The sequence below is a fragment of the Pteronotus mesoamericanus genome, unplaced genomic scaffold (assembly GCF_021234165.1).
Source record: "Pteronotus mesoamericanus isolate MK-2021 breed Mesoamerican mustached bat unplaced genomic scaffold, CSHL_Meso_final contig_78, whole genome shotgun sequence".
In the NCBI taxonomy this organism is placed as follows: Eukaryota; Metazoa; Chordata; class Mammalia; order Chiroptera; family Mormoopidae; genus Pteronotus; species Pteronotus mesoamericanus.
The window spans coordinates 10,787,930-10,809,851 of record NW_026555258.1 but is presented as its reverse complement, the minus strand read 5'-3'; the positions used below and the strand labels follow the sequence as shown (position 1 = coordinate 10,809,851).

The 21,922-nt window shown below is 60.3% G+C and overlaps 1 protein-coding gene across 9 annotated transcripts in view; it reads left to right on the top strand.

Moving 5' to 3' along the window:
• DAB2IP (DAB2 interacting protein) overlaps window positions 1-21,922 on the top strand; it is a 183,438-nt gene that overhangs the window by 147,588 nt on the left and 13,928 nt on the right. For all 9 annotated transcript variants that reach the window (XR_008530062.1, XM_054584448.1, XM_054584453.1 and 6 more), the window contains 8 exons: window positions 8,848-9,001; window positions 10,678-10,776; window positions 11,697-12,251; window positions 14,304-14,448; window positions 14,526-14,670; window positions 17,273-17,509; window positions 19,113-19,314; window positions 21,139-21,317. Coding sequence is in view for 8 of the 9 variants with exons in the window: in XM_054584448.1 (XP_054440423.1) it covers window positions 8,848-9,001; window positions 10,678-10,776; window positions 11,697-12,251; window positions 14,304-14,448; window positions 14,526-14,670; window positions 17,273-17,509; window positions 19,113-19,314; window positions 21,139-21,317 (1,716 nt within the window). In the remaining variant the exon portion in view is untranslated. The remainder of the gene's footprint in view (window positions 1-8,847; window positions 9,002-10,677; window positions 10,777-11,696; window positions 12,252-14,303; window positions 14,449-14,525; window positions 14,671-17,272; window positions 17,510-19,112; window positions 19,315-21,138; window positions 21,318-21,922) is intronic.

Sequence of the window (21,922 nt, the reverse complement as noted above, 5' to 3'; positions counted from 1 at the left end):
TGGAAAGTTTTCTGAGCCGAGGAGCTTGGCCTTTGCTCCGGGTGGCCCAACCCTGGGCTGGGCTGGGTGGGGCTGTGCCGGCGTTCAGGGCCCTGCCATCCACCCCAGCCCCGCAGCTGCGGCTCTCCTCTCCTTCCTTCTCCCTGCCGGGTCTGTTCCCTGTTCCATCGGCCTGCGGGGTGGGGTGGCGGAAGACCAAGGAGGCTGTGTCTGCATCTGGAATGTGTTTTGCTCCCACTGAAGTATTTGAAACGGTCGTCAGGAGGAGCCAGGTCGCTGACCGGGGAAGCACCCCGTCTCTGAGAAGTCAGAAGTTGTTACACACGGCCCCATGGAAGGGTGGTGCAGGCATGATGGAGCTGCCTGGCTTGTTGCAAATATCTCTTGGTACTGGCCACTTTCGCTGCCACTGCTGGCGGAGCTGGCTGTGGCTCAGAATTTTACCAGCTAGGTGTCCTCCTCTCCATTCTCTGCACAGGGGAAATGATTCGCCCAGGGTCACACAGGAGGCGACAGTTCTGGTGGCCCAGAGTTCCTGTAAGTTACCTGAAATCACACAATTTCTGTAGGTTTGGGAAAGCCCGAGGCACTGACAGGCAGTGCAGGTTTGGAGTTGGATCCCAGGTGCCAGGCCTCGAGCACTGCTCTGGGACCTGTGAGCTGTGACTTGGGCACACCGCTGGGTCTCTCTGAGCCTCCCTAACTTGGAATTCCCCTGGAGGGACTTGTCGGTTCTGCTGGGATGGGCGCCCCGGAGGTGGTGGTCTTTGAGCCGGGCGTAGGGGGTGGGCAGCCGTGTGGCTGGACCCAGGTGGGGCTGAACAGGGCTTGTTTAGCTGGGTTGGGATGTACCTTGGGAGCTGTATGTAACGTGTGTGGCATTATTGGTTGGAATCTCGTGGGTCAGGTGGCAAATAACAGAGTCAGCTTGTCCTAGAGTTAGCCTTGGTGGGGTGGGAAAAGAGAGTGGGCTCTCGGAGCCTGATACACTCCCTGGGCTGTGGGGAGGCCTGCAAGGTCTCAGAGCCCCAGTTTTCTTCACTATAGTTGGGTGGCTGGGCTCCGTGAGGGCCGGAGGTGTGGGGTGTGCTCAGCGTGGAGCCAGCGTATGCCACGTGCACTTCCCCGGTGTGTGGGCAAGCGCGGGTGTGCGGGCGTGAGTCAGGCACTGGAGAGCCACAGGTGGCTCTGATGCCCGGTCTCCAGGAACAGAACTCCGCAGCCACACCCGCGTTCTTTGACGTCGTTTCTCTGAGTTTCTGCCTTTGCCAGTGGCCCAGGAGCCTGTGGCTTGCTGGCATCACCCTCTCCGTTTTGCCGCTGTTGAACGTTCCTGGCTGTCTCCTGCTGGTGACAGTCTGGGAAGCAGAGCTCCGAGGCCCATGGGGACTCCCAGGCACCAGGCTTCGGGAGGAATGGGGAGCGGGGGTCCCAAGGCCCCCAGGCTCAGTGCTGGTGCACAGGGGGCTCTCAGTAACTCTGCTGGGGCTCTGGACTCACCAGCCCAGGAGTGGGGGGCACGGGCGTGATGAGCCTCCAGCAGGCCCTAGCAGGAGGCCAGGGCAGCCCCATTTGCCCGCCGAGGAAGCAGAGGTGCGGGAGAGCCCAGCTGGAGGGTTGCTCTGCCTTGGCCTGACACCCCCTCCCTCCCTGTCTTCACCTCTTGTCTCCCTGGGGCCACAAAGCCCCTCTGTCCCTAATGGTGGCTCGAACTGAAGAAACTGCAGGGCTGGAGATGAGCACTGGGGCTAGAACCGAGGGTTTGTTCCGAGACGTGTCCCTCTCTTCTTGAATGGGGACTTTGAGGCATCTACCTAGAATGGCAGCATTCTGCAGCCCGCTGTGGGAGGTGGCAGGGGTGGGGTGGGGGGAGGTGGCCGAGGCTCTCTGGGTCAGAGGCTGTAGGAGAGCCCACTGCAGGAGTGGGACCAGGAGGGCCCTGCCTGCTGGGCGGAGTGAGAGGCATCTTGAAAATGTCAGTGGGCCCAGGGAGAAGCCAGGGGCCGCCAGAGAGGTGGCACAGGGCAGGATGGGGCAGAATGCTCAAGAAAGGCAGAGCCAGGCTCCCCGCACAGCACGCTCTCCCCTGTAGCACTGATCTCACAGGTGGGGTAACGGAGGCATCCAAGTTAATTAAGGTGACCAAAGTCGCAGAGCATTATGTATACATGTGTTTGCTTCTGAGAAGGGAGGCCTCGCCACTTTCTACCAGTCATCAGCCAGTTGGGGCTGTGTTGACAAGGGCCTGGCTTGGGTGACAGAAAGCCTGGTGCTTAGGGACGAGGGAAGGGCAGTCCCCAGATCATGCTGTCACTCTAACTTGAGTGGCTCGCACAGCACCAGGAGGCTGCACAGCGTGGTGCCTGAATCTTGGGTGGAGGAGGTGAGAGGGGAGACGCTGCTTCTGCCCCCGCCCTCATATTCCATGGGGTGCCACCTGATCCCAGGAGGGCTTCCTGGAGGTGGGCGGCCAGGAGGCACTCGGTAAGTCAGGGGGCACGAGGCTCCCTTGAGAGAGTGGAAGTCCTTGGTTTTCAGCACATCCATTTTTTATTTCATCGTCCCTCCCAGCTTGGGTCATGAGCCCCCGGGGCCCAGGGCAGCTGTTGGAGGTGTTTATGGCTTCTACTGGGGTGGAGGAGCCAGTCAGAAACCAGTCCCACACTGGGTGGCACTATCTGTGGGACCGAGGGCCGTGCTGACACGTGTGAGGAGGAGACGGGCACAGACTGAGGTCGCAGCGAGGGAACACTCGGCCAGGACCTTGAGCCATTCACGAGGGCCGTCCGCGGGGAGAAGCTGGGGGCGGGGGTGGGGCCGTCGGCCAGGGCGCGTGCAGGGGCTGCTCCGGGCTGACAGTGTCAGGGTTGTGGGCAGATGAACCCCCGGGGCTCGGGAGTCGCTTTACCCCCCGGTGGCTGAGGGTGGCTTAGGGTTTGGGGGTGTCACCCTCTCTCATCTTTCTGAGGGTCTGGGCCAGGCTTGGTGGTTTGTCCTCAGGACCAGAGACGGGGTTGGAGCGCTGTCCCTGCTCAGAAGCAGGAGGGGCACGTGGCCCTCAGCTAACTTCCGATTTGCCCAGATCTCATCCTATTCAGTGAGTGGTCCTCAGATTCTCTTTTAAAATTCAGGGCACTTTGCTGTTCCACTGAGGTTTATGAATGTTTAAAAACTGCTTTGTGGTCCCCAAAGTAATTTGACAAGTCTGACAGCTATTGATTAAAAACCTGAAATTATTCAGGTTGCAGGAGGACTTGAGGGATTAGATGGAAAGTTTTTTTGTTTTTTCTTTGTCTGTGTGCCCTTTGCTACCTCCCTTCCCTCCCATCCCGCAAAAAAAGAAATAAGGTGTGGGGAGGTAAAGGTGTTCGGGAATGCTTTTGAAAACTCTGTTAGGCTGCGCAATTACACTGGAAAGGGTAGGGGCGGGGTGTGGTCAGGATGCTGAGGGTGCCTCTCCTGGTCTGGGACCAGAAGCGGCACCCCGGCACCCCCGGCCTCTCCTTAAGCCTGTGGCCCAGGCCGCCAGCAGGCAGCAGTGAGGTAGCGCTCTGGTACTGCGGCGGTGGTGGGAAGAGAGGTAGTAGGTAGCATAGGGCGTCTTCTGTCTACAGGGAGTTGGCATTGTGGGGCGGGGCTGTGGTGCTTCCTGAAGTAGATCCGCCGGTGAGGAAACGGCAGGCTAGGGGTGGGGGTGGGGGATTTGTCAGGGCCATGCGGCAGCGAGTCTGTGGGTCCGAGGGGAAGAGGGGTGGACCCAAGGTCGCTGGCAGACTGAAGGTGTACCAGGACAGGAGCCTGCTGGGCCACTGGGCTGGCTGACTGCCCGGCCTCCAGGCCTGGCCCTGTGAAGGAGGTTCCAGGACAGTCCCTCGGCGGGCGAGCTGGCCATTTGGATCCCAGCTTTCACTTGCAGACACTGTGACCCGGCCAAGCCACTCCTCTCTCTCAGCCTCGGTTTCCCTTGGTGTCCTAAAGCCTGTCATCGAATCCTTTAAATGAACTGCGGCTTGTGTGGGAAGGGTCCCCACGGGGGCCATGGCTCATCAGGCCTGAGTTCCTGCTCTCCCTTTGGAAAGGCTTTTGTGCAGGGTTGTTGGGAGAAGTCTGTGCGTTGATCTTCATACCTTGGTAAGACTTCCTGTAACACAGCTGAGCACAAGTGGCTGTTAAGTCCAGGCTGCTGTGGCACTGCTCATTCAGTCACATTTGGGGGCACCTCTGGGAGCCGGGCTTGGGCTACGCTGGAGCCCTAGCGTGAGGTGAGCCACCCTGTCCTCCTCTCTTGGTTGCCTGGCTGTGAACCCTTCTCCGCCACTTCAGCCCTGTGGTGTTAAGGGGCAACACCGGCTCCAAGTAGACCAGGCCCCCTCCAGCCCAGGGCTCAGAATGGATATGGGGACAGGGTCCCTCTGGTTCCAGTAACTGCTAGGGCCTGCCCCCTTGCCTTAGACTGAGAGAACCTCAGGCCTGAGTCCATGCCCCCAGGCCAGGCCTTGTCATCCCAGAAGCCTTTCCAGACAGGATGGGCAGCCTCCCTGCCTTTTAAGGACAGGCTCTGTCTCCCCAGGGGCCCTGGAGCCACAGGGCAGCTGCATTCTTCTCCCCTCCCCCGGGACCCCAGCTGGGCCAGGAGCAAACGCTGGTCTTCGCAGCAGCCAGTTCCCAGGCCAGTAGCGCGAGGCGGGGCCTGGGGGAGTTGGCTCTGTTCGGTGTCCCGGGCGGGGCACTGTCCTGTTCTGGCCCTGCCGCAGGATTCCCAGGAGGTCGGCGCCCTTTGCCCGCCTGTGCGCCAGGGCCCTGGGGCAGGTTTTCAGCGCAGCCTCCTGGACACGCCCAGCCGTGACAGGCCAGAAGCGCGGTTGGATGGCTGGCATGTTGTGACCCGACTCTGGCGTCCACAGGTCCTGCCAGCAGCCCTGGGGTGGGCGCCTTCTCTGTGAAGTGAAGACCAGCTTCATCCAGGAGTTCTGCCCCCCGCCCCCCGACCTGGCTGTGGCAGTGGGAAGTGGCCTGGAACCACGCAGCTCATGGGCGGGAGAATGCGTCGGGAGACTATGTACTTGGGAGTCCTGCGCAGCAGGGTCTACCACCCACGCCCCAGGCACCGTCTTCTCCCTTCCTTCCACTTCAGACTTTCAGACTTCAGGATATTAAGGGCTTTTTTTTTTTTTTTTTTGAGACATCCCAGCATTTGGGTAGAAGGCATTTGTCCCATTTTGCAGACAGGGAAAACTGAGGCATGGAGAAGGTAAAGAATTTGAGTAGTCAGAGGAAAGAAACAATGGCCTGGGAAGTCCCTAACGTGGCACCCCAAATGTCAGGAGTGTTGTCTGCCCTGGAAAGGCCAGCCTCGCTAACAGCATATGCATCCGTCCTCAGGCTCGTGCACAGCCGTTCCCTGCCCCTACAGCGGTGTTTGGCAATGCAGCAACCGAGAGAAGGGGACTAGAACTGTTGCCAGTGGCTGACGGTGTCACCAGCATTCACTCCTACTGCCCTCCCCAGTGTCTCCCCCACATTCTCACTTGATCCTTACAGCAACCCTCTGAGGAAGAGCTGTCTTCCCCCCCGCTTATGGATGGGGGAGCCGAGGCCTGGAAAGCTGAATGACTTAAAACTCGAGGTTGCGTGTTTTATAAGGAATGGAGACTAGGTTACAGTTGGGCACCCTGACGCTAGGCCCTCCTGCCTGTTCCCACCTCTAGGGGCGTGGGTGTGTGCGCATGCGCGTGTGCACCCCGGGGCTCACTCCGCTTGCCTGCTTGCGTGCACTGGCTTCTCAGCCTGTTACCCTATCAGCCCCCTAGCAGTGCAGGCATTTCCTCCACAGCATGTTGAAGAGGGTCTCCCAGTTCCTGCTTGCACATCTCCAGAGATGGGGTACCCACTCCCTCTACTCTAAAACCGAACTGGCCCGGCCCATCTGGGGACAGCTGTAACTGAACTGTAATTGCGCTCTGCAGGCCCAGCCCTGCCCCCGGGGACCTGCGGGGCAGCTCGCTCTGCCCCTCTGAGATTGGGAGGGCAACCCTGAGCCTCCTACTTGCCAGGCTATACAACCCCACTCTCAGCTCCCCCCGCCCGTAGCTGGGCACATCCTCCCCATCTCACATAGGGCTCTTTGATAATTGCAGGTTTTGTTTTGGGGTCTCCTCCCTCCTTGAAGTAATGGGGAATTTGCTAAACTTCTGTGTCACTAACCTTTTAAGAGGAAAAAAGGATGAGTTAAAAAAACTGCTCGTGGGTTGGCTAGGAGGCTGTTGGATAAGGCTGTGGCCCAGGAGCTGGGACAATGTGCCGTTGTTCCTGCTCCCGGCCCTCACAATGGGCTGCTGTTGGGACCTGGCTGCCTCTCCAGCAGCAGCTCTGCCGCTGCCCTTGCGGTGCTGCGCCCATGTTTCCTGGGCTCCTGGGCAGGGGCTGCCCCGCCCCAGCCAGTCCCTCTGGCTCTTCCTCCCAGACCTGGAATGAGTGGGCCAGTGAGCAGGTCCGTGGGCTGTGGGCCCTTCTCTGCCTGTCGCCCGTGGGGGAGGTGGAAAGATGAGCCTTGCGCTGATGGCGTTAGCCTTGGACTCTGCTGAATGGGGTTCAGATCACACTCAGTCGCTTGCTACCTGTGCGGTCTTGGGCAAGCCACCTGGCCTTTCGGAGGGGTGGAACCGCAGTCCTGACGGGCTGTTGTGAGAATTAGGCGAGGAGACAGGTGGGAAAGTGGGGCTCAGCCGCACGGCCTGGGTGTGAGCTCCTCACTAGGGCTCGTTTCCGAGACAGGAGCAGTGTGGTGGTGGAGGTCTTCGGCCCAGGCTTTGAAAACGGAGAAAGAAGGGTTTTTTAAGGCAGGGAGCATCGGGGGAAGGTAATGCGGGTTCAGAAAGGTGTGGGCAGGGACTGCAGAGGGGGAGGCAGGCAGTTCATGGCGGTCAGGGACCGGCTGGGGAGAGGGGCATCTTGCCAGAGTGTGGTTTGAGCGGAGAGGGAGAGGGGTGTTTCAGGGAGGGTTCACACCCCGTGGAAGCAGGTGACTTCATTATCTGTAGGCCTTGAGGGGAGAGGGACAGATAGGAGCGCCAAGGTGGGCCAAGGGGCCGGTCTAGGGGAGGGTGCTGCAGTGGTCTAGACAGGAAACAGGGCGCTGAGGAGCAGAGGCGTCCCAGCTGCGATGCCGGGCGGGGGCCTCACCGAGAAGTGCCACGCATGGGCCCTGTGGAGGTTTGGGCTGGTTCCAGCCGGATTTCAGCCCTCTCAGAGCCTGTGCCGGGTCTGTCCATTCCCCTGGAGCTCTCCCAAGTCCCACCTGAGGGCACAATACGGCACAAGTGACCTGAGCGCTGCTGTGTGCCAGCCTCGTGCCAGGCATGGGCGAGCAGGTGCAGGGAACCGGACTGGGTCTCTTGGGTTGGCTGTGGCGTCCCCAAGGCCTGGGGTCCCGGTTTCAGCTCTAGCTCCAGTGCGGTGCCTAGCAGTGAACTCCCTGTTGGGGTGGGCTGTTGCCATGGTGATGTGGATTTTGGGGGTGGAGGATGGCCTCTGTCAACCTGTGAGCCTCTCTGGGCAGGGCCCATCAGCTCATCTCTGGATTCCTGAGTCCGCACTTGGTAGCCTCAGCCTCCCTTACCCCGACTGGTCCTGGAAGCAGGTTACAGGTTACATGTCCTGCGGGGACATGTGCGGTGACCGTGCTGGGCCTCAATGACATGAGGTAGGGCCTGTGTTTGAGGAGGCAGGGGGAGAGAGATGGATTGAGCCTGGACTGGTAGAGGCTGAGAGCTGGAAGACAGAGCGGTTGGGGAAGGAGTCTGGGTGACCCAAGCCCAGGGTGGATCCCGAGCCAGTTCTGGGGGCCTGGGCCATGGACACGAGCAGGGGCAGGGCCTGCTGCGCTTCCACGCCAGAGGCGGTCTTGGCAGGCCTGGCAGGTTCGCAGGCTTTTCCTGCGTCCCAGCTGGGGGAGGGGCTCTGGTGGGCACCGCCCTATGCTTTGGGCTCTGCAAAGGGCCTTGCATCCCACTGAGGTAGATTCTCCCAAGCACTGGTGCAGGTGCCTCTGAGGCCCTTCCCAAAAGCCGAGGCTCAGAGAAGGGGCAGTGGCTTGTCCAGGGCCACGTAGCAGGTGAGCAGTGAGGCTGGGTCTGTCGGCCAGTCCAGGTCCAGGCTCCATCTGGGCACCATGTGGCATCTGCTCCGTCTGCTATTTGTGTTGTGTTGGACCCACTAACCCTGGCCTGGGCCCCAAGCCCCGGCGTGTGGGCCCTGTCTGAGTGCTGGCATCTGGGGAACTATGCAGACAGCTGCATTCCTTCCTCCTTGAGCCCCACTGCCTCCACCTGTAAAATGGACCCGTGAGGTTCCCATGGCCCTCCTGCCTCAAGTCGGGTCGGGGTGAAGCAGGGCAGCGTATGAGAAAGAGCACGGTTGGCAGTACCTTTCTGGACGAATGTGTGACTGCTCTAGTCTCGGATGGGGACCAGGGCTCGGGGGTGGTGTGGGGAAGGCCGCCTGGGTAAGCTCGGCTCCTCTCCTCTGGGTCCCTGAGTCTGCTGAGGAGCCTGGCCCGACCCTGCCCTGCACCCGCTGCTGACTTTCAGCCCCTGAGTGGTGGCAGCCTCCTCCTCAGCCACGTGCTCCCCTAGAGGCTGAACCGATAGTGGGTCTCTGTGACTCCAGCCCAGAAATGCCCCCTTCCCTCAAGTCTGCCTGAAGAGGACGGGGACTGAGGGGTTGACGGGAGTGGCTGCCTCCTACTATGGGGCTGGGCAGGCTTCTGGAGGAGAGGGGAAGAGAGGGGATGGGGCAGGGAGGGGCGTGGCAGGTCCCGCCTGACACGCCTGCTGCTCTCCCCCGCAGGTCCCATCTGATGCCGAGGCTGAAGGAGTCTCGCTCCCACGAGTCCCTGCTCAGCCCCAGCAGCGCGGTGGAGGCGCTGGACCTCAGCATGGAGGAGGAGGTGGTCATCAAGCCCGTGCACAGCAGCATCCTGGGCCAGGACTACTGCTTCGAGGTGGGTCCCGCCCGGGGCGGGTGTGCGCTGGTGGCGTCTCCCACCAGGCCAGGTCTCCAGCCACCCTCCTCGAGTGCTCGGTGGCCTTAGCCTTAAGACAGAGGCTGGAATCTGGTCATAGCTTCTGGTTCCCAAGAGACCAGGTAGAGCTGGGGATGGGAGCGTTGTTCCTTCTCTGTGGGCTCCATGGAAATAACCAGCCCGGGTCCCTGTGCTCGCGAGGGCAAAAGGCCCCAGCGGTCAGCAGTGAAAGGGTGTAAAAGCCCATGTAGAACTGTTTAAGCCCCAAGGCCTGTGCCTGAAGCTTGCTTACCAAATGCAGTGTGGGGTGGTGGGGAGCACCCCTTTTCTGGGCCGGTCTCCCCCCTCTATACAGCAGTCAGAACATTTTCTGCCCTCGCATTCTGTGAGCCAAGCTTTAAGAGCAAGCAGAGGGCAGCGGCCCAGCCTGGCAGGGCTCTCTACCTGAGGCTCACCTGTCCAGTCCCTCACGGTAGATGGGGAATCTGAGGCCCAGAGAGGGCAAATGTCAGGGGGAGGTCACACAACAAGCCTGTGGCCAAGCCAGGACCGGGGTAATGAAGGTCGTGGGTGTTACCGGGAGTTCCCGATTGCTTCCCTCATTAGATTCTCTTCCCACCTCACCTGCTACGCCCACCCGCAAGGCGCTTACATAATTAGGGGTGCTCTCTGGTAGAGGAATGAGCCCAGGAATGAAAACCAGCCCCTTGGGGGTGATTGTGGCAGCCTGGCCCCAGGAGGAAGACTAGAATGTGTGTGGCATCTGCCCTAAGCCCGGGCCCGCTGTTGCTGGTTCAAGACTCCTGGCCCGGCGAGGCTCCATCTGGGCTCTGACCTCTTTGCCGGGGATGGCTGAAGACGGTGCCTGGACACTGGTCCACAGCAGGGTGTGCTGTGGCTTGTGCCTCCCTCTCATGGCTGGATAAGGACTCTGGCCAACCCCCCATAAAGCCCTTGGCATGGTGCCCAGGACAGCGGGGCAGAGTGGGAACAGCTGAGGCTGGGCTCCCTCGCTGGAGGGGCTCGAAGGGTGAGCAGGAGGCCGACAGCGAGGGGTGGGCGAGGGCTTCCGGCCGGGGGACCCCAGGGCGCAGCACACCCACACAGCCCACTCTTCATTTCTCCCATCTGGCCCCCAAAATGTTAAGTTTCTCTGACCATCATTGTTGTCACTGTCACTTGGCCAAAGAGAACCATCAGCCAGTGTCAGCTGAGGTCTGAAGTGATCCCTGTACCCACCTGTGGTGGTGTCCTTGGTACCTGTGGCTCCACCTGAAGAGGGAAGCCCAGGTTAAGCGTTGCCCCCTGACCTGGGCAGGCACTCCATGTTTTTTCTGTTCCTGTCTCAGGAGAATGAAGTTGGAGTCAGAAAGTTACTTTCCTATGGACAGAGGTGCTGAGGAAGGGGCGGGGGGCCAGGAGCAGGAGCCAGGTGGTGCAGGGCTGGGCACCTTCCTGTCACTGATTTGCCGTGGGACGCTGGTCTCGCTGCACCTGTGAAACAGAGGGGTCGCTCTGAGCCTTGTCCTGCCTCCTCTCTGGGGTTGTGCTGCAGACCTGCTTGGCCAGAAGCCCCCCAAGTCCCAGAGGTCCTCTCTTCTGCCCAGCCTCCCTCCTTTCCCCTTCCTCGTGACACTCTTGTTTGTCCTCCACAGGTGACAACGTCATCAGGAAGCAAGTGCTTCTCCTGCCGGTCAGCAGCTGAGCGAGATAAGTGGATGGAGAACTTGCGGCGAGCAGTGCACCCCAACAAGGTAGGCTGTGTCCCCGCCCCCGCTTCCGCCCATGAAAGCCTCGGGGGTGTTGAGGTTAGGCCTGCAGCAGAGCGCAGGCTCTGACATCAGGGAGCAGCGTGGGGATCCTGGTGTGAGCAGGGCTGGGGTGGGGGAGTCTGCCTGGGGACAGGGCCTGTGTGGGCTGTGGGTTTGGGCCCGGGTATGGGTTCAGGTTGGCTGGGCTGATGCGGGTGCCGGTGGCCTCTGCCCGCAAAGTTACACAGCGGAGGCTGGGCCAGAGCCCTGAGGAGGGGGCTGTTAGGGAGTTGGGTACTGGTGTCCTGCCTGGACCTCTTGTCCCTCCTTCTCTGGCCGATTCCTGCTCACCTATCCAATTCTAGCATAGACATCTGTCCCGTCCCTCAGGGGAGCGCCACTGGCCCGGGCTGCTCCGTGTTCCCACGGCCCAGGCTTCTCCCGTCAGGTTTGGGAGGCCCCAGCTGTAATCACCTGCCTCCATGCCTGTCACCCTGGCTGACTCGAGGGCTTGGGCAGAGGCCTGGTCACCATGACATCACTATGGAAGGGACCTTAGCAATGGTCGCTTCTTAGGCGACTTTACAGACCAGCAAACTAGAGGGGCTAATAAATAGCACAATGGCCTGCTCTGTGCCAAGCACTGTGCTGACCTCTTACTTGATCTCTCATTATGTATTCCTATTTTCTTGAAAGGGGAACTGAATCTTAGATTAACTTACTTGCCCAAGGTCAGTGAGCTAGTTTGAGACAGAATAGAGATATGGCCCCTTGTCCGTCAGACTCCAGAGCTGCCGCTGGCCCACCCCCCATCCTGTTGGTTCCTGGGCCCTCCTGGATCTGAGAGCTCTCCCCAGCTGGGGGTTGGGGGGTGGGCAAGTGGACAGCCCCTCGGTGACCAGGATTCCCCTGTGCACGTGCAGGACAACAGCCGGCGTGTGGAGCACATCCTGAAGCTGTGGGTGATCGAGGCCAAGGACCTGCCGGCCAAGAAGAAGTACCTGTGCGAGCTGTGCCTGGACGATGTGCTCTACGCCCGCACCACGGGCAAGCTCAAGACGGACAATGTCTTCTGGGGCGAGCACTTCGAGTTCCACAACCTGCCACCCCTGCGCACCGTCACCGTCCACCTGTACCGGGAGACGGACAAGAAGAAGAAGAAGGAGCGCAACAGCTACCTGGGCCTGGTGAGCCTGCCCGCCGCCTCCGTGGCCGGGCGGCAGTTCGTGGAAAAGTGGTACCCAGTGGTGACGCCCAACCCCAAGGGCAGCAAGAGCCCCGGACCCATGATCCGCATCAAGGCGCGCTACCAGACCATCACCATCCTGCCCATGGAGATGTACAAGGAGTTCGCCGAGCACATCACCAACCACTACCTGGGGCTCTGCACAGCCCTCGAGCCCATCCTCAGTGCCAAGACCAAGGAGGAGATGGCGTCGGCCCTGGTGCACATCCTGCAGAGCACGGGCAAAGTGAAGGTGCGTGTGTGGGCCCGGGCGGGCCACCCCCTGTCCTGCAGTCGTGTGGAATGGCCTGGGACGCACTGGATTACCAGCTCTCCCCCATGTCTGCATCCTGGGTTTCAGCCCTGTCAAGGGCACTGATCACGGCCAGGTGGGCCCCCCAGACCCAGGGGTTGTGTCATGGAGGAGGGGCTTGCTGCTCCTGCCCCTGATCGCTGAGGCAGGTATGGAGCCAATGGGCAGCACAGCAGCTTGTAAGGAGGGGGTGGGTTCTAGGGACCCCCTCTACCCACAAGAGGGCTGGTCCCTGAGGCTCGAGGGCTAGCCTTCTCCAGCACTGGGGTCCCAGTGACCCAGCCACACATGTCCAGTGAGGTGTTGCATTCAGTTGACATCCCTATCTGGTGGCCGCCAGGGTATTGTTATAGCCCCTCACTCTCACACCCAGACACCCAGATTCAGGCTCCGGGCCCACCCCCTCCCCCCGTGGCCTTCCATGGGGCAGGGGAGCAGTAGGCGGAAGACGGAAGTAGCTCATGCTGCTGAGGTGCTGTGCATGTGAGCTCCCTCTCGTGCAAAGAACTTCGGGGCTAGTGAGGTGTTCTTGGTGAGGGGTCCAGCATCTGACATGGGCCCTGAAGTCTGGAAGTGAAGGCCGTGTGACTTTGCTGTCCTCCCAGGCTCCGCTGTCCTGGGCTGTGACTTTTCAGGGTATCTATCCTAGGACTCCAAGGGCCCCCCCTGCCATCCCCTCTCTGCTCAGTGCAGCAGGGGGAACGGGACCTGGGATGGAAGCAGGAGACTTGGGCCAGACCTGGCCCAGGGAGCTGTGTGGCTTTGGACAGGTCACTTTCCTGTTCTGTGCCTGTACCCTCCCGGGGCCCTAGCTCTAAGGAGAGCTCTTCCTCATCCCAGCCTGGGCCGAGCACCCCCTCCAGGGGTTCAGGGAGGCCCGTGCATGCCAGTTAGAGCCTGGTGGAGCCTGGGTCCTGCCTCTGTGTGTTTAGAAAAGGAGACCCTTCAGGTCATCCGTAGGTCAGGAAGGGCTCCTCAGGGTATATGGTCCCCAGAGGGGCCAGCGGCAGCTTCCTCAGCCCCTTCTGTCCCTCCTTTGGCCGGCAGGGTCTCCCGGGCCTCAAGCTATATTTCAAGGGCCACTTGTGATGTCGGAGGGAATCAAAGCCATACGCTCTGGGAGCCCTGGCCCATGCTGGCCACCTTGTAACTTCATTACCGGGTGGTCCCGGCCCTGACTTCCATCTGGCTCCCTACCTATCTTCCTCCCCTCCCCCAAATCACACGGTTGGCTGTGGGGGAGCAGAGGAGGGGCTCTGAAGGGAGGGAGCCTCTCCCCCACCCCCTCTGGGCCGTTGCAGCAGGTCACGCCATAGGCTCTGCACTGAGACAGGAAGGTGTTGGCTCAGGCTCCTTCCTGGGGTCGTCCCATGACCCTGTCTGTGGGATCAACAGGCTCATCAGCTTAGCAATGACCCTCCAAGGAAGGTGGGCTCCCAAGCAGTGAGGAGCTGCTGCGCGCGTTTGCCAGGTGGGCAGTGATGCTGCGCCTTCCGGGGCAGCCGGACAGCCTCCGCCCCCCTTGTCCTGCTCTGAGGGACCACACAGGACAAATCTGTGCCTGGTGGGAGACCCCGTCAGAGAAACGGGTAGATAGCGGCAGCTGCTTATATGAGGGAGAGAGGGTGGCCTGTCTGTCCTCTTTGGCACTGATGGTGTGGTTGGGGGCATTCTCTGGCCCCCCGCCAGGCCTGGTCGGGGCTGAGCAGGGGTTTGAGGCCAGCTGGTCTGGCTGTGACGCGGGAACTCATGTCCCCGTGGCGTGCTCTTGCCCTGGCCTGCCTCCCGGTCTCTGGACGCAGCTCTGACTTCACCAGCACTAGGTGTCTCCCCTCACCAGGCTGCCCTCCGCTCTGTCCCCGGCGGCCCTGGTGGTTGACAGTGGAACCGCCTTGAGAAGCAGGGGCTTCTGGCCGGGGAGCAGGTGTGGATCCCCGGGTCCTACCTGCCAGGCCCGCTTAAGTCTGCTCCCCTCACCGTCTGCCTCCCCAGGACTTCCTGACGGACCTGATGATGTCAGAGGTGGACCGCTGTGGGGACAACGAGCACCTCATCTTCCGGGAAAACACGCTGGCCACCAAGGCCATCGAAGAGTACCTCAAGTTGGTGGGCCAGAAGTACCTGCAGGACGCGCTAGGTAAGGAGGGTTCAGGCCAGCGGTGGGCAGAGGGTGGGACGTGCCCACCAGGTCCTCACTGCCCCTCCTGGCCACAGGTGAGTTCATCAAAGCGCTGTATGAGTCAGACGAGAACTGCGAAGTGGACCCAAGCAAGTGCTCGGCCGCTGACCTCCCTGAGCACCAGGGCAACCTCAAGATGTGCTGCGAACTGGCCTTCTGCAAGATCATCAACTCCTACTGGTCAGTGCTGCCCCCGCACTCCCTCCTGGGGCTCAGCTGTGCAGGGCCTCCCCAGCCCAGCGTCTGACCCGTCCTGTGTCGGGCACCCATGGCCTGCCGGGTGCTGCACTAGGCGTGTGTGTGCAGTTCTCACTCAGACAGCTCAGTGAGGGGGTTCTGTTCCCTGGTGCCTGACTTACAAACAGCCCAGCTGAGGCTTAATAAGGAGATGCCTGTAGCCTCACACACCCTCTGCCTGGCTCTGCAAAGCATTGCTGGGCCACCAGGCCCCCATCCTGGCCATTTTGGGGCTACCAGATACAGGGGAGTGTTCCAGAATATATGCAGGACACGGTCTGTGCGGTGTAGAACATTAGGACACTATGGCAGTCCATTGCACGTGTTTATTAGCAAGTGCCCTATGTGGCTGGCGCTGTTGTAGGTGTTGGGGAGCGAGATGGACAAGGCCCGGCTCGGGTACCCAGATGGGGTGTGTGGTGGCTTAACCTGAGACCCCTCCTCTGTCCGCAGGAGTGTGGTGCTCATGACAGGGGCTTGCGATCGGGCCCTGCAGGGGCTTGTGTGGGTGTCTGGACTGTATAGAACAGAGAAGAAAGGACTGGGCTTTAAGTAGAGCGGGCTGCTGCCAGCCCCCGAGAGAAGGACCAGGGACATGCGGAGTGGATTGTTTAGGTAGGACTTCAGTGAGGGCAGGAATTGGTCCGAGGGCCACGTCCCGCTAGGCTAACACCCTAGACACCTGCTTGTTCCTGAGGCACGTGTGGTGGCTGGCTGACCTTGCGCAGGGAACTTGCTAACAGTGTGGTGTGCACGGCTATCGGGGCAGGGACCTTGCTACCAGCCCTAAGCTCTGGGGTTGTTTTCACACTGGAGAAGCAGCTCAGATTTTCTCCTTGGTCATTGCTCCAGTTGCCGACCTGCGCGCCTCTCCCTCCTCGATCCCCTCCCCAGACCCGCCCCCGCCACCTCCCAGCCACGCCTTACTCCTTTCTTTGGATGCGCTCCTTCCCTTCCTGCTTGAAGACCTTATGCCTGGCTCCCTTCTATGGCCCACCTTCAGACAGTCAGCTCACCTCTCTCTTGGGCACCCTCTGTCACAGCCCTCATCCCATCAGAGTGGGATTGTGCCTGTGTCTGAATCTGTTTCCTGCACATGCTGGGGCACCCCAGGGCAGCTGGATCCACCAGCTCAGGGCTGGGCACTCAAAGGGGCCCTGGAATCGTTCAGCAGAGAGGCCTGTTAGGGGGGTGACAGCCTTGGGAAGGGGGTGGGGGGAGTGGCCAGAGCCAAGGTCGGGGTGCCCTGCTGCGCAGGTCCCTGTGTTCCTGGGCTGCACAGAGTGCTCACCGGGAGCCAGCACGGCCCCTCGGACTGGGTCACTCATGACCCCTGGCACGGGGGATGGAGGGGTGACCTGAGAGCCTTGAACCCTCTGGGAGCACACTTTCCACCTGGGGGCCAGCTGTGTTTTCACACTGCCCCACTCTTCCCAGGGCAGGCGGGTGTGGGACACAGGGAAAGGTGTCGGTGGACAGTGATTTTCCATTTCCTCTTTCGGATATTTGTCAGAGACCCAGAGGCACCTCTCAGCTCTGGATGCCATCGATAGATGTCATCACGCAACGCCTGCCCCTGCCCGTCCTGGGCCAGGCACTGCAAGGACCAGGGCTGCAGGCTGCCTGCCCTCGTCCTCTCTGGCTGTGCTTTTGCACTGCCCCAGTCCCTGCCGAGAGCCCGCTGGGCTGCGGGGCGAGAGCCTTCCAGGTTGATCAGGGCCTCTTGTGGCTTTGGGGTCTCAGCCTTTAGATGGCCTTGTTCTCAGTTTAATGGTGAGGAAATGAAAGGCCAGGGAGGACCAGGTACTTGCTCCAAGCTCACAGAGGTCGTGACAGAGCCAGGCATGGACCAGGTTCGGGGAGCACTGCGTCTGGCCTGCCCTGCCCCAGGGCAGGACGCGTATCTTTTAGGTTGTAAAGCTAGGAAAGCTGCTTAAAGCTTGACAGGGTGGGACCTCCTTATGGCAGGTTGGAGATGCCCAATGGAGAGAGTGCCCCCCACTGGGGGCCAGGGACCCCGCCTGTGCTCACTGGGTCCACTGGGGAAGTGCGTCCCTGTCCAGGAAGAGGGGAGCTATGTCTTCACCCTGTGTTAGAGTGTTCCCATCTTCTCGGTCACCCTGGCCTCTCCCGAAAACCTCTAATTCCTATAACGTTACTGGAGCAAAGGGAGTAAGTCTCCAAAACTACTGATGGGAACCAAGGAGTGGCTGTCTGTTCCCACTGTGTTTTCCTCACTGTCCCCTTGGTCCAGCTGCCTGCCGTTTGGGCAGGAGGGTGAAGCCCTGGAGATGGTGGGAAAGACCCAGGCCCATGCCCTGCCTGCGCTCTCTCAGCTCCCCAGCAGCCCTGTCTGATGGGTGATAGATGAGTGACTGGGTGGCGGATGGTGGCGGACGGTGGAGTGACAGGCAGCGGTCGAGCTCACAGCTACCAGGGCTGGGACTCAGGGTTCCATCAGACCCAGAACCAGGTCCCAGCTCTGCACCTTCCCGTCCTGGCGCCCTGCCTGACCCCCAGGCCACTCTTGCCTGTCCCTACCCAGCGTCTTCCCACGGGAGCTGAAAGAAGTGTTTGCCTCGTGGCGGCAGGAGTGCAGCAGCCGCGGGCGGCCCGACATCAGCGAGCGGCTCATCAGCGCCTCCCTGTTTCTGCGCTTCCTCTGCCCCGCCATCATGTCGCCCTCGCTCTTCAACCTGCTGCAGGAGTACCCGGACGACCGCACGGCCCGCACCCTCACCCTCATCGCCAAGGTCACCCAGAACCTGGCCAACTTCGCCAAGTGAGTGCCGCGTCCCCGGCGGGCAGGGCTGGGACGCGGCTGGAGGCCGTGGGCCCTGCTTTTGTCCCTGTCACACTCAGTCTTCCCCCTCCCCCTGCTTCAAAATAAGATCTCTTCCACGCCCCGGCCCCCTTACCAAAAGCGCATGCCATTTTGGTATGTTTCCTTAATTTTCAAAGGTGAGAAGATATTTTCTTCCTTCAGCTTTTTTGAATTAACATTTTGTCATAAGGATTCTCCCATGTGCTTAAAATTTGTAAGCCTCATTTTGAGGTGAATGACTAATATGCCTTCAAGGGAGGAGGGCCCATACTTCCTTAGCCTGTCCCCTGTGGCTGGGCACTCAGGCTGTTTCAGACTGTCCTTGCTGAATGCCGTCAAGGATGTCCTTGCTCATAAAGCACGTCAGTGTTTGGGACTGTACCTTCGATCGAGGGGGTGGAAACGGAAGGGCTGGGTCATCTAGTCCCCCGTTCTGGGGCCACCTCTGTGTCGGGCTCTGAGTCACGCCTGGTCACAGCCCTGCCGAGCCAGTACATCAGCGGTGGGGGTTGGGGGGGAGGAAGAGTGAGCAGCGAGAGGCAATAGAGATGCACGTGGTCTCTCAGGAGGGCCTGAGCTTGTTGGGACAGGCGACTGGGGGGCTTCCCCAAACGTGTGCTCCCAGCTGCATGTCAAGAGTAAAGGCAGGGCAGCCCCCAGGTGGGCCATACGCTGTAGGGACAAGGCACCATGGCATCCCTGAGTCATTCAGGTCCAGGAGGACAGGAGGGACTCGAAGGCCAGACAGGGTGGTGGGAGCCACCAGGGGCTTTAAGCAAGGGGAGGATGGCGCTCATCTACCCTTAGTCCTAGAGAGCCAGCTTGACAGCAGCGAGGCAGGGAGAGTGGAGAGAGCAGGGCCTGCACCCGGGAACCAGGAGAGATTAGCTGTGGTTCCAGCTAATCTCGGGGAGTAGAAGTCTTGTGGGGTGAGGAGGCGATGCAGGACGCAGGGCTGCAAGGTCAAGGGGTGGTGAGGAGATAAGGCCAGCCGGCCGTGCCGGCCATGGCAGGGAGAGGGCGGAGATGACCCAGCAGGCTTCTGGCTCAGCTGTCTGGTGGACGGTGGTGTCCTCACTTGGGATAGGGGCGTGGGAGGAGGGCATGGGTTTGGGGTGATGGCCCTGACTTCAGGCTTGTCCGGTCTGGGTGTGCGAGGGGAGGAGCTGTGGACATGCATGTCTGTGGACTCAGCAGAGAGACCTGGCTGAGTGCAGACTGAGAATCACCTGCCCACCAGGTCGTTGAAACTTGGAGGCAAGAGGAAGGCGATTGTGACCAGCAGTTAGAGGGGAGTGAGGACCATAGGACATTCAGGTCCTTTGAGAAAAGTTCCGGAAAAGGGTCCCTGGGCTTGCCCATGAGGAAGGAGTGCCCCGAGTCCTAGTAGATTGGTTGGCTGGTGGAATTAGTGGTGTGGGAACTGGCCACAGTGGGCGAGGAGTAGGAGGAGCTGAGGAGGCGGGGGTGTCTCCGAGAAGGGGGGTTCCTGGGTGGGGCCAGGCTTTCCCGGGGACCTGCCTGGGACCTGGGCCCCTCACCCTGTCTGCTCTCTTCCCAGGTTTGGCAGCAAAGAGGAGTACATGTCGTTCATGAACCAGTTCCTGGAGCATGAGTGGACCAACATGCAGCGCTTCCTGCTGGAGATCTCCAACCCCGAGACCATCTCCAACACAGCCGGTTTCGAGGGCTACATCGACCTGGGCCGCGAGCTGTCCAGCCTGCACTCGCTGCTCTGGGAGGCCGTCAGCCAGCTGGAGCAGGTGCCTGTCCTCAGGGGGCAGGGGGCCGGGGGCCGGGGGCGGGCAAGGGGTCCTCCTGCGTGGTGCAGATCAGCAGCCCTGCCCGGGTGCTGGAGCCCAAGGTTCCAACCCTGGCCCTGTCGGCGTGCACCAGGGTCTCCGGGCCCATTTCCTTGGTGAGGAGGGCCCCGTTGGCTCGCCAGCCCCGCCGGCCGGGAGCCTACTCTGGGTACTGGGTCTCTGCACACTCAGCGTTGAGTGGGTGGATTGCATGTAGGAGGGTGTGTTCCCTACCTGAGAAATGTGATCAGATTTAGTTCTGTGAAAATGTCCTCATTCTGGGTTTTAAGGCCACTGACAAGGAAAAGACAGAGAGACAAACCTTTCCACAAGTGCCCTGACCATCCGCTGACATGGTTGTTCCCTAGACACCCTTGATATGGCTACAGCCTCCTGGGGTGCACCCTCTCAGGCCCGGGGTTCCACTGCCCCCCTGCCAGCAGCCCCAGTCCACACAGCAAATAGGTTCTCAGCAGTGAGAGCTGGGCCTGCCACAGTCTACTTCCAGAATGCTCGTTGCTTTTTTAAGAGACCACCTTGCAGGAGTCGTTGCTGCTGAAGTAGAGCTGGGAGGCCTTCTGCTCTGGTCCCATTTCCTGGAGGTGACCTCCCAGTGCACTCTGGTGTGCAGCCTTCTAGACGCATCTGTGGTTTGTGTGTTAAGGATACTCACCAGCACAGCGTTCTTTCCTGTTTCGATGGTGTGAAGTGAGAATTGACATGTGCACTTGGTGTGCGTGGACATTTTTCCATAGCAGCGCGTGCTGCTCAGCCACTGTGACCTTTCTTGAGGCCGCAGACGGTCCCATCAAATGACTGTGGTTTATGTTGCCGGCCCCCTGTTGCCAGGCACACAGGTTAGTCTAGGTTGCACCACAAACAGATGCTGTTGCAGTCATTTCTGCTCCTTTATGTCCACTGCCCTTTGGCTGCAAGAGATGCAGGAGGGGAAATGAAAACCCAGGCCACAGCTCTCTTCCTCCTCTGCTGCCAACACCACTCGCTGAGTCCCTGTGCCGGCCACCATCCTTGTATCTGCACAGCGGTCGGCGGTCGGCAGCCGTCACGCTGACAGTGTTGCAGCAAGGATTTGCATTTGAGCTCTTCGTCTTTGAAGTCTTTGCTCCGCTGACAACAACACGAGTCTTCACACTTCCTTCTTGCACAAAGCCCTACCTGGCAGCACGCACCTAGGCCGGTGGGGACAAAGCCCGCTCCCTTCAGCTTGGCCCCGCAGCCCGGAGCCCTCACGTAGCACTAGCAGTCTTAACCACGACGGCGAGGTCCGCATGGGCCCAGGTGTCACCCCCCGCCTGGCTGTCCCTTTGCGAATCGTCTGACAGGCATGTGGTGGTGCCTGCTCTGTGCCAGGACCATCACCAGTGGGGTTCAGGTGTCAAAGGGTCAGGCCCCGGCCCGCCCTGTGGAGTAGATGGTGTGGATGGGTGTGGGAAACTCTGGATTCCACGTGTGCTTTCCTCTCTGGGGAGGCACCATTAGTGGGCGAACTAGGGTCAAAGGCTCACACTAGGTCAGTTTCTCCCTGCGGGCCTTGCACTTCGCTCTTCAGGCCCAGGAGTATCTGGGGAGCCGGTAAATATGTAATTTGCACATTCCTGGCCCTCTGGCCCCCACCCCAGACCTGCTGAGTCTAACCAGTGGGGGAGGGCAGGTCTGCAGGTCTGCCTGGCTCCTCAGGTGCTTTGAACCACAGTGGCTGCAGCTGACTTGGCCTCCCCAGGTGACCCCACCGGGTCACATCTGCCTCTTCCTGTGTCTTTGCAGAGCATCGTCTCCAAACTGGGGCCCCTGCCTCGAATCCTGAGGGATGTCCACACAGCGCTGAGCACCCCAGGCAGTGGGCAGCTCCCAGGGACCAATGACCTGGCCTCCACGCCTGGCTCTGGGAGCAGCAGCCTCTCGGCTGGGCTGCAGAAGATGGTGATTGAGAACGATCTCTCTGGGTAAGGGCTGCCAGGTGGTGCGGGGTGCACATGCAGACAAAGCGCAGGCCACCTGCAGGCTCAGGAGGGCGGGAGGACGCCAACCCAAGTGTTTCTAGAACGAGCTGGGTGAGATGAGAAATGTGTCGTGTAGCCCCTAAGTGGTGAATCTGCGTTTGGGAAAAACCAGGGAAGGCTGCCTGGGTGAGGTGATGCTGTAGTTTTGAGCTTTATAGGAAAATTTCCTAAATGTTGGAAAATGCATTCTGGGTAGAGGACCTGGAGGAAAACATGTTCTGTTAAAGAACAATGACTTGTCCCAAATAACCATTGGGTTATCCAGGTGTGTTAAAAATACCTGTTCTCCTGGTATATCCTAGACCCAGTCAGAATCTCCAGACATGGTTTGCAGGGGCATATGTTTTCAGCAAGAGCTTGAGCAACTACAAGGCTTGAAGGCTGGGAGCTCCAAAAACTAGAGAGTTGAGGCCTGACCCTCACCCTGAGCCCACGGCCCCAGGGCAAGTGCCTTGTAAATAAAATACATGCCCAGTGGAGGGGGAGGCAGATGTCTCAGAATGAGGCTGTTCCTTTGAAGAAGTAGGTGTTTATGTTGGCCCATTTAT